Raw genomic sequence first — 14,610 nt, 5'->3', positions numbered from 1 at the left:
GGATTTTCCACTCAGTAATAGACATCTCGTCGTGGAGCCTATTGGATGAGATGCATATGCAGGAGTGGTCATTTGTAGGTCTCTATCTCGCGGATAAAACGCACCAGAACATCTCGTTATAGCCAGAGGGATGATAGCGTAGCATTTCCTATCATTGTTTGATATTGTAGCCTTGTAATATTGATCTCCAAATCCTCATGGATTATTGAGCAAAGGATGCTGTGAATCAAGACTTCAGACCGAGGAAGATGGACAAACTGCTTCTTATACCATGTTCAGTCTCAAAATCATGTCATAATGACTACCGGATTATTGTCGTCACGTTCGTGAACCCAAGGATCTACAGAAAAATTCGAAGCTGAAGAGATTTCATTGTAATTAGATTACATTGAATAGCCCAATTTCAGCTTGAGAAGAGCACTGCTGCTGCCATTAGAATGAAACCCACGTGCGCCAGACCAGGTTTCAAGCTATGCAGCGCATCAAAATCGTTATCAAGGTTGAATCAATCCGAAGAACAAGTCTTGAAACCACAGATTACGACAAGGGGCATGATACCGCCGTTGCCGGTCACCAAACGCCCCTCGCCGCGGAACATGCAGGTTGAATGCAAAAAAGAAGCAGGCCAACGCCGTAGAAACATGAACAAGAAAAGAAAGGAGTAGAAACAATCATGAAAATGAACAAAGAAGAGAAGAGGTTGTCGAATCACCGAGTCGGAATTAGACTTCCATTTGGTCGGCAATCTCCTCGCTCATGGCGCGAACTGTTCCCTTACTACCTGATCTCGATCGGAACTCCTCGTCGCTGAGCAAGTAATTGTCGTATTCGTCAACAACAGGGCGCGTTGGCGGGGATGAAGCCTCCTCCTCACTCTCGCTCTCGAGGTTCGCGCGATCTCCGAGCCAGTAACGGGCTCGCTTGCTTGAACCCAGATCAGGCGTCATGTATCCCTCATTAAACGTTCGCTTGCCGGTGGGTGTGGTGGGGAGTCCGTCGCCCTCTTCGGGTGTGTGACTGAGAATGGGGATCGCTCGAATGTAGAGGTAGCAGACACGTTTCCGAAGGCGATTGAAGAAGAAGTAGTGCAAACTCCAGATCGCACCGTCATCTGCATCCGATGGGTCTTCTTCAGGCGAGTACGAATAGTATGAGCACTCCTTCAGTGACATATGTTCGTCAATTATTCTCCACATTCTCGGGCCCCAAAGAGCAGACGCTCCGCTATTGTATGATCCAGATATCGTCACGGGAGACGGGGGCGACATGTCAATCGACTCGCGAGGTCGCAGGTTAAACAAAGTTGAGTCCACCGTATTCATGACCCTCTTTAGGCTTCTCTCGCGATGAAAATCCGAAGGGCGCAAAACGTGGGAAAAGTCATAGTCAGGATGGCTTGCATTGAGTGTTGCAATCAGGTAGGCAAAAGTCCGGCGACTGGAGTGATCGCTCAGGGGGCCAAAAGGACTCGACCGCGACAAATTGAGTGAAGCAGCCGCGTCGGATGCATTGGGAGGTGAAAGCGAAGCAGACAGACGGAGGACTGATTCATATTGGGCTTCGAGTGATTGTTCGATGTTCTTGTACAATTTCCGGTCGGCGCGAGCAGCCTTTGTCGTATACAGGTCGCATCCACCCACGATGTGACAATCATCCGTATCGAAGGTAAGTGAATTCGCGACGTCTTCAAGCTCGGGGAGAGGAAGATACTATTAAGACGCATATGTCAGTATAACAGAACAAGCCCCGCGGTAAAGATGTGTATCGGCGCAATGTGGAATGCGCACCTTCATCTTTGTTCGAGTTATGCCGTGAAGTGCTATCTGGGAGAGATAAGAAGCGACGGCTGGTGAGCTTATTGGGGCAAGAGCCGGATATCAATGCGTCACTTTCTGGTCAAGCAGGAGAAAACAGAAAGAGGTCGATTCGACGCGATGGAGGATATCCGCGCGGATGAGGTCAAGATAGTGATCGTGGTGGACTGACCGCTGATCGGAGATAAGAGCGATTGCGCTGGCAGCTGAAGCAACGAATAAATAGGCCGACAGAGCGCGGTTGTGAATGTCTCAGATGAGATTTCTGTGCTGAGACAACCCTTCTCAACAGATTCAAATGGATCCGAGGATGGAACAGGGATTAAGAGGGGACTGGTTGATGAACAGCGATACGGGGTGGTCCAGTTTGCGCGTTGTCCGAAGGGGGGGAGGGTAGTCACGTGGTAACTGCGACCGGCCAGTGATATCACGCACTTACTTCACGGGTCCAAAGGAAACACTGTTGCAGACCCAAACAATGACGATGATGTGAAGACCAGCCCAGACTTCACATGAGCCCTTCGCTGGATAGATTGGCGATCACGTCCTTTGATTCCTGGAACCGGCCAATGTAGTATTAATTAGTGTCTCAAGTCGCATAGTAGAAGACAACGCCTATGTACGTCCAAACGCCAGTAGAACTGCCCTCAAAAATGCGGACAGCGAACACCCAAAGAAAACAGTATGAACAGGGAAACGCTCGCTTGTCAAACAGTTGCTACATGATCTTCGTAACCACATCTTCCTCAACCTGAAGGAGGAGCGACATTAGCCTAAATCGGACATGTGACGTGTTCACATCGGATGAGGCTAGGAAGACCCAATGAAGAAACGATAGTTTTGGAGATATAGTGAATAGAGGTGTGATGAAAATAGGGGCTGGAGAAGGTCTCGGGCACATAAACGCGATCGGAGGAAAGCAAGCGGATGGAGGAATAGGGGATCTGAGACTCATTGCTCTCACAACCTCTGCACGTTGCGGTTGGTGTGAAGCTAGGGGATCCTTGATGTCAGGGAAAATCAACTCACCTCCATATCTTCCAGACTATCCTGTTGACTGATACATCTGAGCACATTCTTCTTGCTGCTCTCCTGCATCTCGCCCGCAAGCAGAAGCTCATCGAGGATGAAGTATGCCTTTTGGAAGTTGAATATGATGTCGAGCTCGCAAACGTTGCCGTAATACTTGTCCATCTGCTCAACATATCGATGCACGATTTCGAGGGTAATCAGTTCGTTATCGGTAGAAGCGCATCCGGCGATGAAGAAGAGGGAGGCATAACGGCGGTAGACGACCTTCGTGTCTAAGAAAGGAACACAACAAAAGTCAATTCATTGATGCTGCAGTGTGCGAAGGCAATCCTTGGGAACAAGGAGCGTACCTTTGTACTCAAGGAAATTGCACATCCGGGTCCGACGGGACAAAACGAGCTGGGTCACATCTTTGATAATCTTGGCCTTCTCCTTGGGTGAGAGAGTCGTAAACCATTTGGCAAGGCGCTGGATAGGAGCAAATTTCAATCAGTCAAGGAGCCCTGGGATCAAGTCAAAGAACTGGGTGGGCCACGAGGCATACCACTTTGCCCTGCCGCGACAACAGGATCAGGTAACTGTAAGGCGACTGTCAGTTTTCATAAAGAGTAGAAGAACGTCTCGGCAAGGATGCCTTACTGAATTGCCATGATGTTCTCTGGGGTAGGGTACAGTTAGCAAAAGAAATGCCACAACTGGGTTTGTGGACAACTTTAGGTCGGAGAAGGAGCTGGAGAAATTATTTGCGCGGGCCCGTGTGGGCGAGGGGGGAAATTGCCCCGCTGACATTATTCAGGAACATCTTATCTCACCACGTTCTTTGGCAAGCCACTCTGTACAATATTTGAACAATTATCCTGATTGAGATTGTTAGAAGACAAATGGGAAGATCTTGAAGCCAAACATTAGTCTGATGACACAAATTTAGGAGATTACTCCGTACCAGCCACAGCATCTGTGTTGCTCTGCCATCTCCACCAGCCCCTTTGATTGCTCTTTAACTGAGCAGGTAGCCTTCTAGAGCTTTTACTATGCTGACATTATCTAACTCACTATTTCAGTAGGCCTCTCCGAAAGTATAGCATAAGCATACCCTGCTCGGTGATGGATATACTGGTTGAATGAGGTGTATGTATCTTCTCAAGCAGGTCGACATCAAAGCCATGCTTGATGCCAATGTTTCCTGCGACTGTCGCAATACTCGCGGTCAGAGAAACACAATTAAGATTATCTACTTACACATCCAGTGTACCCCTACGGACACTTTGTTTTCTTCATTGTTAAATGGCAAGATTTTGGGAATCTTGTATGACCTGGGTCGCCTGGTCTGTGCCAAATAAATAAATTTGGCAGTACTCCTCCGTACAGTCAAGCCCCATTTGGCAAAGGATGCTAGCCTCCTAAAATCTCTCTGTGCACCTATATTGCTATTGAAATAGCTGTGTACCTATTCTTCTACCTATGACTTTATACTAGTCATCTTGTGGATCACATTGACGAACCTGGATTTAAATGAGAGCTAGTGTGTTTTCATTACCACTCAAACATTGATGTTCAGCGTTCTTTCAATATGAAATGACCATCATCTGACTAGTTAAGACCTCTATGGTTCCTCTTGAACACCCTTGAGCTCAGCTGCAGTTGAATCTTTGCTTGGAGACCATTGTTCTGAGAATCAGATCCCAGATAGAAGCTCTACAGACCACAGATACTGCCTGTTCACAACACAACCACCACTTGATGATGACTTTATCCATGTGATTCGATTGAACTAGCTTCCGAAATGGAAGAGTGTCAACCTATCATGCTGCCAGAGATCCGATATTTTTGTCGTCGGAACGTGGCCTAGATGGGACGAACAAGAAACTCAGATTGGGCCGGGAGCCAAGGTTATTGGACCTGTCACTCGTACTATCGAGCTGGATTATTCCCCGTGGGATCCCCCATTGGAGATCCCTAGGATGGTTCTAGTCATTAGAATCTAATTATTAGACATGGGCATTTCCACTGGCGTTGATGCCATCTGTAACCCCACTCTCTGCGCCTCGCTGAGTTTGCGGGGTTAGTCCCCGGCTCTGCATTGCGGCATTTGGTATTCGGAAGCACCGACAAATGACGACGACAATCTATGCCGGATTGACATCGGATTCGAACTTTTATCGGATCAAGGGAAGACCTCAGCTGTCAGAGGAGACGGATGGCACTGGGAATATAAATCGAAGCCATGGTTGTCCGTCGCAGACCATAACTTCTAGGAAAGGATTGCAAGGCACAGACCTACACTTCTTGATAAACACATGCAAACTTACCCTAGTCTACTCTGGATACGATGACAAATTTGAATCAGCCCGAGGATCATGTTGATGTGCTCATTGTTGGGGCTGGGCCAGCTGGCCTCATGTTGGCGAACTGGATGAGCCGATTAGGAATCAAGACTCGCATCGTGGACAAGCGTAGCACAAAGGTTGGTCCATTTGGCCTCCACATTGAAGACTTACTGATTTCCTGCGCAGGTATTTAGCGGCCAAGCAGACGGGCTCCAATGCAGAACACTGGAGATCTTTGATTCCTTTGACTTTGCCCACCGCGCCTGGAGAGAATCGAACCACATGCTGGAAATCTGCCTCTGGAACCCCGACAAGGACGGCGTTATCCGTCGATCTGACCGTATTCCAGATACTATCCCTGGCATCAGTCGCTTCCAGCAAGTCGTTCTTCATCAAGGCCGCATTGAACGGTTCTTCCTTGACTCCATCAAGGAGCACAGTAACATTGCCGTGGAAAGAGGAGTGATGCCCACTTCTTTTGAATTCGATGCCTCCAAAGCTGCCGATGTCGATGACTACCCTATCACTGTCACCTTGCGCACCTTGACAGAAGAAGAGGCCACCCCAAAGCAGCAACAGGCTACGAACGGCGCTGCGGTTAGCGATGGGTTGTTCCGGAGTAACCTCTCCCCAGATGACACGGACGACATGCTACGAGCAGCTGAGCTGGATAGCCGCGCAAATCAGACCCAAGTTGTCAAGGCTAAGTTCATGGTTGGCTGCGATGGTGCACACTCGTGGGTCAGACGCCAACTAGGCTTTCAGCTGGAAGGAGATTCGACAGATTACATCTGGGGTGTGCTCGATATCATTCCCATTACCGATTTTCCGGATATTCGAATGCGCTGCGCGATTCATTCTGCGAACGCAGGATCTGTGATGGTCATTCCTCGCGAGAATAAGCTCGTTCGGCTATACATCCAGTTGCAGTCAACAGTCACCGGAGGTGGCAAGGCAGATCGGTCGAAGATCACACCGGATATGATTCTCAAGTCCGCGCAACGCATCCTTCATCCATATAAGCTGGACTATTCGTACTGCGACTGGTGGACTGCGTATCAGATCGGTCAACGAGTTGGAGACAAGTTTTCGCTCCAGGAACGTGTGTTCCTGGCTGGCGATGCAGTGCATACCCACTCACCAAAAGCTGGTCAGGGTATGAACGTAAGCATGCAGGACGGTATGTGTTATATACTATCTTCCGTAGTGATTGATTGAACCGTACTAATAACCCTCAGCTTATAACTTGGGCTGGAAGTTAGCCCATGTGGTGAAAGGCTACAGCGACAGCGCAATCCTCAAGACATACCAATCTGAAAGGAGGCGCATCGCTCAAGACCTAATTGACTTCGACTATCGCTTTTCTCGTCTCTTCTCCGGTCGTCCAGCCAAGGACGTCATGGACGAGGAGGGGATCAGCATGGAAGAATTCAAGATGGCGTTCCAGAAAGGAAACATGTTTGCCAGTGGTATTGGTAAGACAATGCAGTCGCTTCTCGGTATTTGAGCTTACTCGGTCTGACCATATTGAAAACAGCTGTCGACTATGGCTCTAGTATCCTCGTTGCAAAGGAGGGAGACTCAGTCGAACAAGGCGACGGCACGGATGTCGCAAGCAAAGACAAAAGCCTCCGGGTAGTCAGCAAGGAGCATCTGTCAACCGGTATCTCGGTTGGCATGAGAATGCCGAGTTTCAAGGTGCTCAATCAATCCGACGCTCGGCCATGGCATCTCCAGGAACTGCTGAAAAGCAATGGCCGATGGCGCGTGATTGTCTTCGCTGGTGACCTTACCAACCGCGAGAATTTCCGCCGCTATAGCCAGCTGGGAGAGAAGCTCAGCAGCCCGACTTCATTCCTTCGCAGATATACGCCACCTGAGCAGCCGATCGATAGCGTTATCGAAATCCTGACTGTCCATGCCGGACCCCGCACAAGCATTGAACTCCTAGAGCTCCCCGAAATATTCCATCCGTATAGCGAGAAGCAAGGATGGGATTACTGGAAGGTGTTTGTGGATGATGAATCCTACCACGAGGGTCATGGAAAGGCGTACGAGAACTACGGCATCGATCCCAGACGTGGAGCGAGTGTTATTGTCCGACCAGATCAGTACGTCAGTTGGCTCGGTGAAGTGGATGATTATGAGGACATGGAACGCTTCTTCTCTGCGTTTATGAAGCCACAGTCGGAGCTGGCCCAGAAGGGAGTTCCTGTGGCTGCGGAAGCTTCCACTCTATGAGAAACGACCTTTGTCTTGTTTTTTCTCTCTAACCTATGTGAGACGATGTCTCAGTAGATGTTGTGGATCTTTGCTTGAGACTTTTCCTTTTATTGTCCTAAATCGGAGGATGTCTGTGAAAAATTTTCATCTCTTTTCAACCCTGGAAGAATTCTCTTCAACCAGAGCATGTGGAGAGGTGCACTTGCGAGGTCAGGATTCTGGATTTGTACTTGGTTACTGCATGCATCGACCGTGAAGAGCCGACAATGGATTCGGGTCTCGACCAGTGGATCATACAACGATTAAGGAACTCGATCCATAAGCATGAGGATGTCAGAGCCCACTGCAGTTAGATTCTTGAGTGGCTGAACCGGTCCAGCCAGTCCACCAGTCCCATGGATCACTGTGCATAGGGTCATTGTAGGAGTATAAGCTCTGAGAATTGACTTCGAAATTGTTGCAGAGCATATGGTGACGGAATCATCATTTCATATCGGAATCAGGCGGAAGAGAGGGCGAGTTCTGATGTTTTTGAGCTCCAACGGTTCTGTTGGTAGGAGCAGTCATCACCTACTACGGAGCAGCACAGTAGTTGTGTGCTAGAATAATCCCCAGTACAAGCTCCAGGTGCATATGCACTGACGCCCAACAGCTGGCTGCAGCTTCTCTTTGCTAATGACGATCATGTTCTCTGACCCCACTTAGTTTTCACCTTTTAGCTTCGATGATATAGGTCTCTGTATTGACCAAGACCAAAAGATCAATCTGATTGATCCATAAGGTGGCTCAACTTCTACTGGTGATTTCATGATCCCTCCTCCCATGCATGACGTAGCAGATTGTCCATTTCCGCAGCATATCGTCATTGTCGGCCTCCGGACATTCCGCACAGAATAAAATATCCTTCATCCCTAGAATCAAGCGGCGCATCAGATCTACGCTTTGCAATCTTAATTTCCTCGTCGTGGCCTCGTCCGACTGCGTGTTCGAACCTGCGTCGTGGTGACTTACCCAGTATACTAGCTTGCGCAACTATACGCAATCGCAACCACAAAACTCTCCAAAAGAACGAGATAAGAACAGCAACCAGCTCAACAACTAGTCAAAATGGCCCTCAGAGGAATCCAGCTCGGCCTGAGAGTATGGGAGGTACGTGCAGACTTCCATCTACAGCCACAACGTCTTTCGACAGAGAAGCCGGACGGATAGCTAACATACGAGTAACGTGCAGTTCGTCTTCTCCGTGCTCGTCATGGCCTTGATAGGTAACATCATCGCCATGGCGTTTGCAGGCAACCCCGCCACGATCAACTACAGCATGTACACTGCCACATTCTCGATTGTATCGCTATTCTACCTTGTCCCTGCCTCGATCAACCTTAGCTGGGCCATTCACCCCATCATCATGATCGTGCTCGATGTTTTGAACAACATCTTCTTCTTGTCCTGTGCAATCGCACTGGCTGCTCGGCTGGAATGCCACTCCTGCTCCAACCAGGTACGTCGCGACATCCATGACCATCCTCGTTTGCAGTGACTAACGAGCATAGGACTACCTACTCCGCAACGAAATCACCAACGGCGCCCACAACCGTCAGAAGCGATGCCGTGAGGCCCAGGCATCTGTTGCGTTCTTGTGGTTCGCTTGGGCTGGATACATGGCTTCGACGGTCGTCTCTATCCTGATGGCTCGTAGCTCTACCGTCGACATGCGCAGCCGGACCGGTCGTGCACCACGGGCACGCCCTAGCATGGCTCAGGTTTAATGGTCAAGTGATCCTGTATGTGATCCTTTCTTTATGGCGAGAGATGCTCTAACAAGTGGTTAGTTTTCGGTACGCAGACGTCTCTCTGCCAAAGCTAATGCAATTGTAACGACAACTGTCAATGCTGAGAGGTTCTGCATTGGCGCCAATGATGCACGATTGTTCGATGATCTGATGCCGATGAAAAATAGGCTGGGATTGACACGGGAAAAAACTACTCGGTACTTAATGTTAATCTGGGGTACACCTTTATAGGAGTCATAGGACGGAATTTGTGCAGGATAGGTCTATGGATGGCGGGGATGACTGGATGATGGGAATGTTATTGGTTTCTTTCATATTAGTTCTTCTGTACTTTATATGTACTAGGATGGCTTAATACTTTGTTTTGATGTACTATTTTGGGAGTAACAAAATGTTTCATGCAGAGTAAATCTTAATATCAACAAGAAGCATAGAACATAGACATCGACACAAAACCACACCAACTTCAAACATCTACACTATGCCGCTTGACCGTCACGATCATCGACTTTCGCACAATATCCTTTGCATCTCCGAAGTATCGTCCTGATCGAAAGCTACAATCGAAAGCGTCAGCCAGATACTAAACGACCTAGACTTGACACATACCTCCAATTCAAATTAGCCATCACAACATTCTGCACTCCCCGAATATACTGTTGCACTTGAGCATCGATATGCTCACCCCAGCTCGGAAGCTCTGCCAGTGCAAGATACCAGTCCTTATACCGAGCGACGAGCATATCGCCGATATGGTTGAATGCCATTTGAGCGGGCATGCCAGAGTGACGGCATATGGCGACGACGTTGTGTGTTACTCCTTCTTTCTGGTTGCAAATCAGTATCATTTGTGGGATTGAGGGATGAGGGATTAGGGAGGTTACCTCTTCCTTGCAGTAGGAGAGTATATCGTTCTGTCTGTTTCACTTAACATCCGGCTGAGATTAGAATGGGAAGACTTACAGAAGAACAAGGTCCACTCCAACACGTTCTATCTCCTTGATACTTCTGCACTCGAAGACGTGGTCTGGGATATCCAGTTTGTGTGCGTACCTGATGGCATGAGTAGAAGTGCGTTCATGTCATGGGCCTAGACATACTCGACCAAAGCGAAAAGAGGCGCAACACCGGCCGACTGCCTTCGCAATGCCAGCATCTCGTCCAGAGACGGGTATCGGCCCAGGGAACAAGTACGGACTTGCTCTATGCTCCCCTTGCAGTAATCTCTCATCGCGTCGGCGAATCTGCGTTTGACTCCTGTATAGACCGCATGAGTAAATGCACGAGGAAGGTTCATGATTCTACATACCAACAGGGGAAGCCTGAGTCTCGTCAGCGAAATTGACCGAACCAGGAATTAAGAGGGAAGGGGCCGTACCTGGGCCACGCGCTGCCACACCGTGTTGTGAACTCGAACCAGGGAGCTTTCTGCCTCAGACGGCAGCTGAGCACCCTCGTCCAGCATCCCGGCGAGTAAACTGTCGATGAGTTGTTGTGCCCGAGCCGGATCGTCCTTCAGGCCTCCGTTATCGAACACTGCCAGAGATATGCTCAATACTCAGACTACAAGCGCTTCCATATGGAAGGGACCTACTATCGTCGAATGGGAACACCCAATTCCCCCAATCACACACCGTGCGCAATTCCTCCGGTCCAGCATGCGGCGCCGCGACGGAGCAGAAGTATGAGAAATCGGTTTTGCTCAGAATGCGCCGAGATCTCTCATCGAAGGAGCATTCACTGGTTAAAGAGACGAGTTAGTCGGCTGGGTCTGTAGTTATTTGGGGCTAGGATACCTACTTGGCCAACCATTCTTCGGATTCTTTCCTCACCTTTTCGTAGTGCGGATTGACCACCGGATTCTCGGACAGAAACAGCACGAATAATTGAGGCAGATGGACGGGGATATGTGTATCCTGCGTCGTTGTCCTCTTCTCTCCCAGCCGGACTGGGTTCTCGTGCACCATAAAGTCCGTCATTTTGGTCGATGGATATAGATGATATAGACAATGGCTGTCTGGATAGACTCCTTAGAATCAATGTGATTCTTATCTTCAAGATTAAAAGCCATCGCAAAGTGATCATGATCTTTATACCCAGAATCCTCCATGTCGATCAGAATCTGGAGTGGACGGAAGAGTGACAATGGACCTCCCTCAGAGAACAATATTCGAAAATTGACTTCCCAGAACCCATACTCAAGATACTCCGATAGCGCTAAACGCATAGTCTTTCTGTCTTTTGACCCAAAGTTCGGAGGATGGCTGCCAGATAGAATTTCTTTCATTATCACTGACTAATGGGTTAGAGTTCGCCCCGTTGTCTCGCTATGGTCTTCGTGGTCATCAATCACAACCGCAAAATTGATATCGTGCTATCTCAATGTGCAAAGTTCATCTCCAGAATGTGCCTACATGTGGCTTCAAAGACAAAGAAGATGGCCTTGATATTGTTCTCCACTGTGGAGAGAACCACTTCGATCGAGCAACTATCTACTGCGTAGATCATTGCCTGAACCCCTTTGCTTGACACATGATTCCCACGGGTTACCAACAACTGGGTTCTGAATCTGATCTTATCATCTCATCTGGAGTCAAGACAATAGATTTAAGGTGACACAGCCTGTCAGCTTCAAGATACAATGGCTACACAAATCTGTCGCAAGGCGATTGATCTGAACAATGTCCTCGCGGATAGGTAGCCACCAACATCCAAAACTCCCTTCTCTCAACAAAGTATACTGACTCAATCCCGGCAGGTCGGTACACTAAAGCCACGCTGAAGTCTCTTTTCTTTATTTCTCTCATCTTCGCCTGCAATGGTCGCTGAAGATCGTCAACGTGGGCTGGGAATGAATGAAAATCGGTTCTACCTCGGTGTTTGGCGAATGCAAGACGCTTGCAACGGACACCATCGGTTGGGTGGTCACCGTCCTCATTCGTTCAACCTCGTGCTGCTCGGCGCAATAATCACCTCGCTCCAATGACCGAAGTCTCTAACCTAGGCTCATTGATGCGAAGCTATGATGGGGATCATGCCAAAACAGGAGTACCTGATAGGCTACGCTATAGGTCTCCCCTACCTCGAATATCAAATTCTTGCGCGGTCTCTCGACGATGCTCCACTAGTCGCTTGACTCTTTCCAAAGCAGGAAACAGTCGATTACGATGATTGACTCGAGATACGAGAGGGCTTGACTTCTTTGTTTCGATCAACGCAATGGCTTCGTATGCAATGAGTGCGGTATTATGGCGTTGCCATGAAGGTTTGTAGAGGATTGCTCAGTGCCTATGGTCTGACTATCACCTCTCGAAGCTGGAAATGGGATGCAGATGGAACCGGCCTATATAATGTCGTAGCTGGAACTGTTGATAGCCCTAACCATGCAGACATAGAGCACAATACCAGTATGTCTTCTACTTCCTCTTTTTTGAACTCTTCCCCGCGGGTTGGGGAAACGATAAGCAAATGGGGCTATTCATTCAAGTGGACTGATAGCCACCTCGCCCAGGAGACAATCAAGCCTTTGCGCCAGGAGTATGATACCCTTGGTGCTGCGGCATTGGAGCGAATCCAAGCAGTTCGTGCTGCTCTGCTCGAAGAAAGCAAAGCGAAAGGCACTTCTCCGCCCCCAAACGATCTCTACATTCTTCTTCGAGATCACCACAGCGAAGACGAGACGCTGTCCCAGTTCTGGAATGAGCTCCATACCGTTCCTGACTGGGTAGATTGGGAACAGCTCGAACGGGGCCAGAGGTTCTTCTACCGGTACGCCATTGCAAACATCGTCGGCTTTGCGTTGCAAGGGTTTATGGCGGAAAATTCGGTAAGACTTTCATCTGTTGGCATGTATCCTGTCAGCAGCCATGATCACTAACAGTCCTTCCGTAAAAGGCCGCCTCGGGAGTCGTCGAGGTCCTCGTCCGAACCGGTGGGTTTTCCACCCGTATGCTCCTCGGACGCTTGCTCGAGACTTTCCAGTGGCTCATCCAGGTCACCTCGCCGCCATCCAGCCTGGAGGCGATGGTCACATTGCAACGATCAGGGTCCGACTCCTCCATTCCGCGGTCCGACAACGAATCCTCAAGCTGTGCGAGAGGAAGCCCGAATACTACGACGTCAGTCAACACGGGGTCCCAGTCAACACTCTCGACTCGATCCACTCCATCAGCACCTTCAGCTGCAACCCTATGTGGCTTCAACTGCCCAAGTTTGGAGTGAGGCCTTCCCAACAAGAGATCGACGACTATATTGCTCTATTCCGGTACCTGGGATACTTGCTCGGTACTCCACCAGCATCCTTTGAGACATCCGAGAAAGCCAAATTGACCATGGAGAGCTGCTACCTCCATGAGCTCCGGATAACAGAGACCTCACGCGTGGTGGCTTACAACTTTGTGCAGTGTGTACAGAATTTGCCTGCACCGGTGCTTCATCGAAGCTGGCAGTCGGTGGATCAACGGCGACGAGCTTTGCGATGAGCTTGGCCTCGGACGGCCAGGGGTATGGCACTACCTGGCTTTCACGGGGCATTGCGTGCTGGTAGTGTTTATGGCTTGGATGCAGCGTCTTGTTCCTGGTCTTGATGGCTTTGTGATCAATGTGAGTTTGGCGCGTTTACTTGGGTAATGAGGTACTGACCGTCTAGCTTTTCCGATCAATTCTATACAGAGGCATTGTGCAAAGGAAGTCCCGTACTAGCTTCCCGTTCCAGTATGTTCCGCAAGAGGGCAAGAAAACGGGCAGGGAAGCATATCAGGCTGGCATAAAGGTTCAGAACGATCGGAAGATGAGTCACGTATCCATCGGCCTGTTTGAGTTCATATGCTTGTCTGTGGTCCTTGTCTTCGGCAGTATCACGGTGGGAGGTATTTTAGCAGGCGGGCTACGGGTACTTGAAATGAGTGGAAGAAGAGCACACTGATAATTGAGGTATAGAGCAGTATCAAACTATCTTGGAAGCTGTGTAGAACAAATCGAAGTCACAATCGAAGTACAAAGTAGTATCAAACTATCTTGAATGCCGTGTAGAACAAATCCAAGTCACATAGTGCAATATTCAGTCATACTGATATGCAATCCACCTTAGCACACACCTTGCCATGACCGGCTTCCTAAGGAAGTTCAACCCGTTACTGAGGAAAAGTTGCTTTTCTTTAGGCTTTTGCTTCCTCAGGAGGGGAAACGAACCACAGCGTCCGGCATAGAAGCAAAAGGCTCGTCCAATATTAGATTGAACGGCCGACCAGGGTGTTTCGCAGTCGTCGACGCCCTCTTTTTGTAGTGAGCCTTAGGTTCACGCGCGAGGAAGGCACCAGTCCTTGAGAATGAACTCCCCGGGAAGCTTTTCATTCTCAGGAGGGAACGAACCACAGCGTCCCGCATAAAAGCAAAAGGCTCGTCCAATATTAGATTGAACGGCCG

General features: G+C 49.1%; 5 protein-coding genes across 5 annotated transcripts; 3 read left to right on the top strand and 2 right to left on the bottom strand.

Annotated features, from left to right (window-relative positions):
- Positions 1-722: 722 nt before the first annotated feature.
- On the bottom strand, positions 723-3,496 carry CDV56_107232 (RNA polymerase III-inhibiting protein MAF1; the record flags this gene model as incomplete). Its single annotated transcript, XM_026760851.1, has 5 exons — positions 723-1,709; positions 2,844-3,118; positions 3,197-3,314; positions 3,391-3,424; positions 3,486-3,496. 5 exons carry the CDS (start codon positions 3,494-3,496, stop codon positions 723-725), a joined length of 1,425 nt encoding a protein of 474 aa, XP_026616239.1.
- A 1,679-nt stretch (positions 3,497-5,175) lies between these two features.
- On the top strand, positions 5,176-7,414 carry CDV56_107045 (putative FAD monooxygenase; the record flags this gene model as incomplete). The annotated part of the gene is made up of 4 exons (XM_026760664.1): positions 5,176-5,310; positions 5,360-6,353; positions 6,412-6,648; positions 6,711-7,414. The coding sequence occupies 4 exons, from the start codon at positions 5,176-5,178 to the stop codon at positions 7,412-7,414; spliced, it is 2,070 nt and encodes a 689-aa protein (XP_026616238.1).
- A 1,089-nt stretch (positions 7,415-8,503) lies between these two features.
- Positions 8,504-9,162, top strand: CDV56_106964 (MARVEL domain-containing protein; the record flags this gene model as incomplete). The annotated part of the gene is made up of 3 exons (XM_026760583.1): positions 8,504-8,545; positions 8,628-8,894; positions 8,947-9,162. The coding sequence occupies 3 exons, from the start codon at positions 8,504-8,506 to the stop codon at positions 9,160-9,162; spliced, it is 525 nt and encodes a 174-aa protein (XP_026616237.1).
- Positions 9,163-9,652: 490 nt separating this feature from the next.
- On the bottom strand, positions 9,653-11,165 carry CDV56_106855 (terpene synthase family protein; the record flags this gene model as incomplete). The annotated part of the gene is made up of 9 exons (XM_026760474.1): positions 9,653-9,743; positions 9,796-10,013; positions 10,071-10,104; positions 10,150-10,239; positions 10,287-10,443; positions 10,496-10,508; positions 10,565-10,722; positions 10,781-10,926; positions 10,987-11,165. The coding sequence occupies 9 exons, from the start codon at positions 11,163-11,165 to the stop codon at positions 9,653-9,655; spliced, it is 1,086 nt and encodes a 361-aa protein (XP_026616236.1).
- Positions 11,166-12,595: 1,430 nt separating this feature from the next.
- On the top strand, positions 12,596-14,156 carry CDV56_106699 (oxygenase MpaB family protein; the record flags this gene model as incomplete). The annotated part of the gene is made up of 6 exons (XM_026760318.1): positions 12,596-13,012; positions 13,081-13,117; positions 13,168-13,588; positions 13,635-13,788; positions 13,835-14,054; positions 14,125-14,156. The coding sequence occupies 6 exons, from the start codon at positions 12,596-12,598 to the stop codon at positions 14,154-14,156; spliced, it is 1,281 nt and encodes a 426-aa protein (XP_026616235.1).
- Positions 14,157-14,610: the final 454 nt, after the last annotated feature.

The sequence above is a fragment of the Aspergillus thermomutatus genome (assembly GCF_002237265.1).
Source record: "Aspergillus thermomutatus strain HMR AF 39 chromosome Unknown NODE_46, whole genome shotgun sequence".
NCBI lineage: Eukaryota > Fungi > Ascomycota > Eurotiomycetes > Eurotiales > Aspergillaceae > Aspergillus > Aspergillus thermomutatus.
This window is presented reverse-complemented; position numbering and strand designations above follow the sequence as displayed.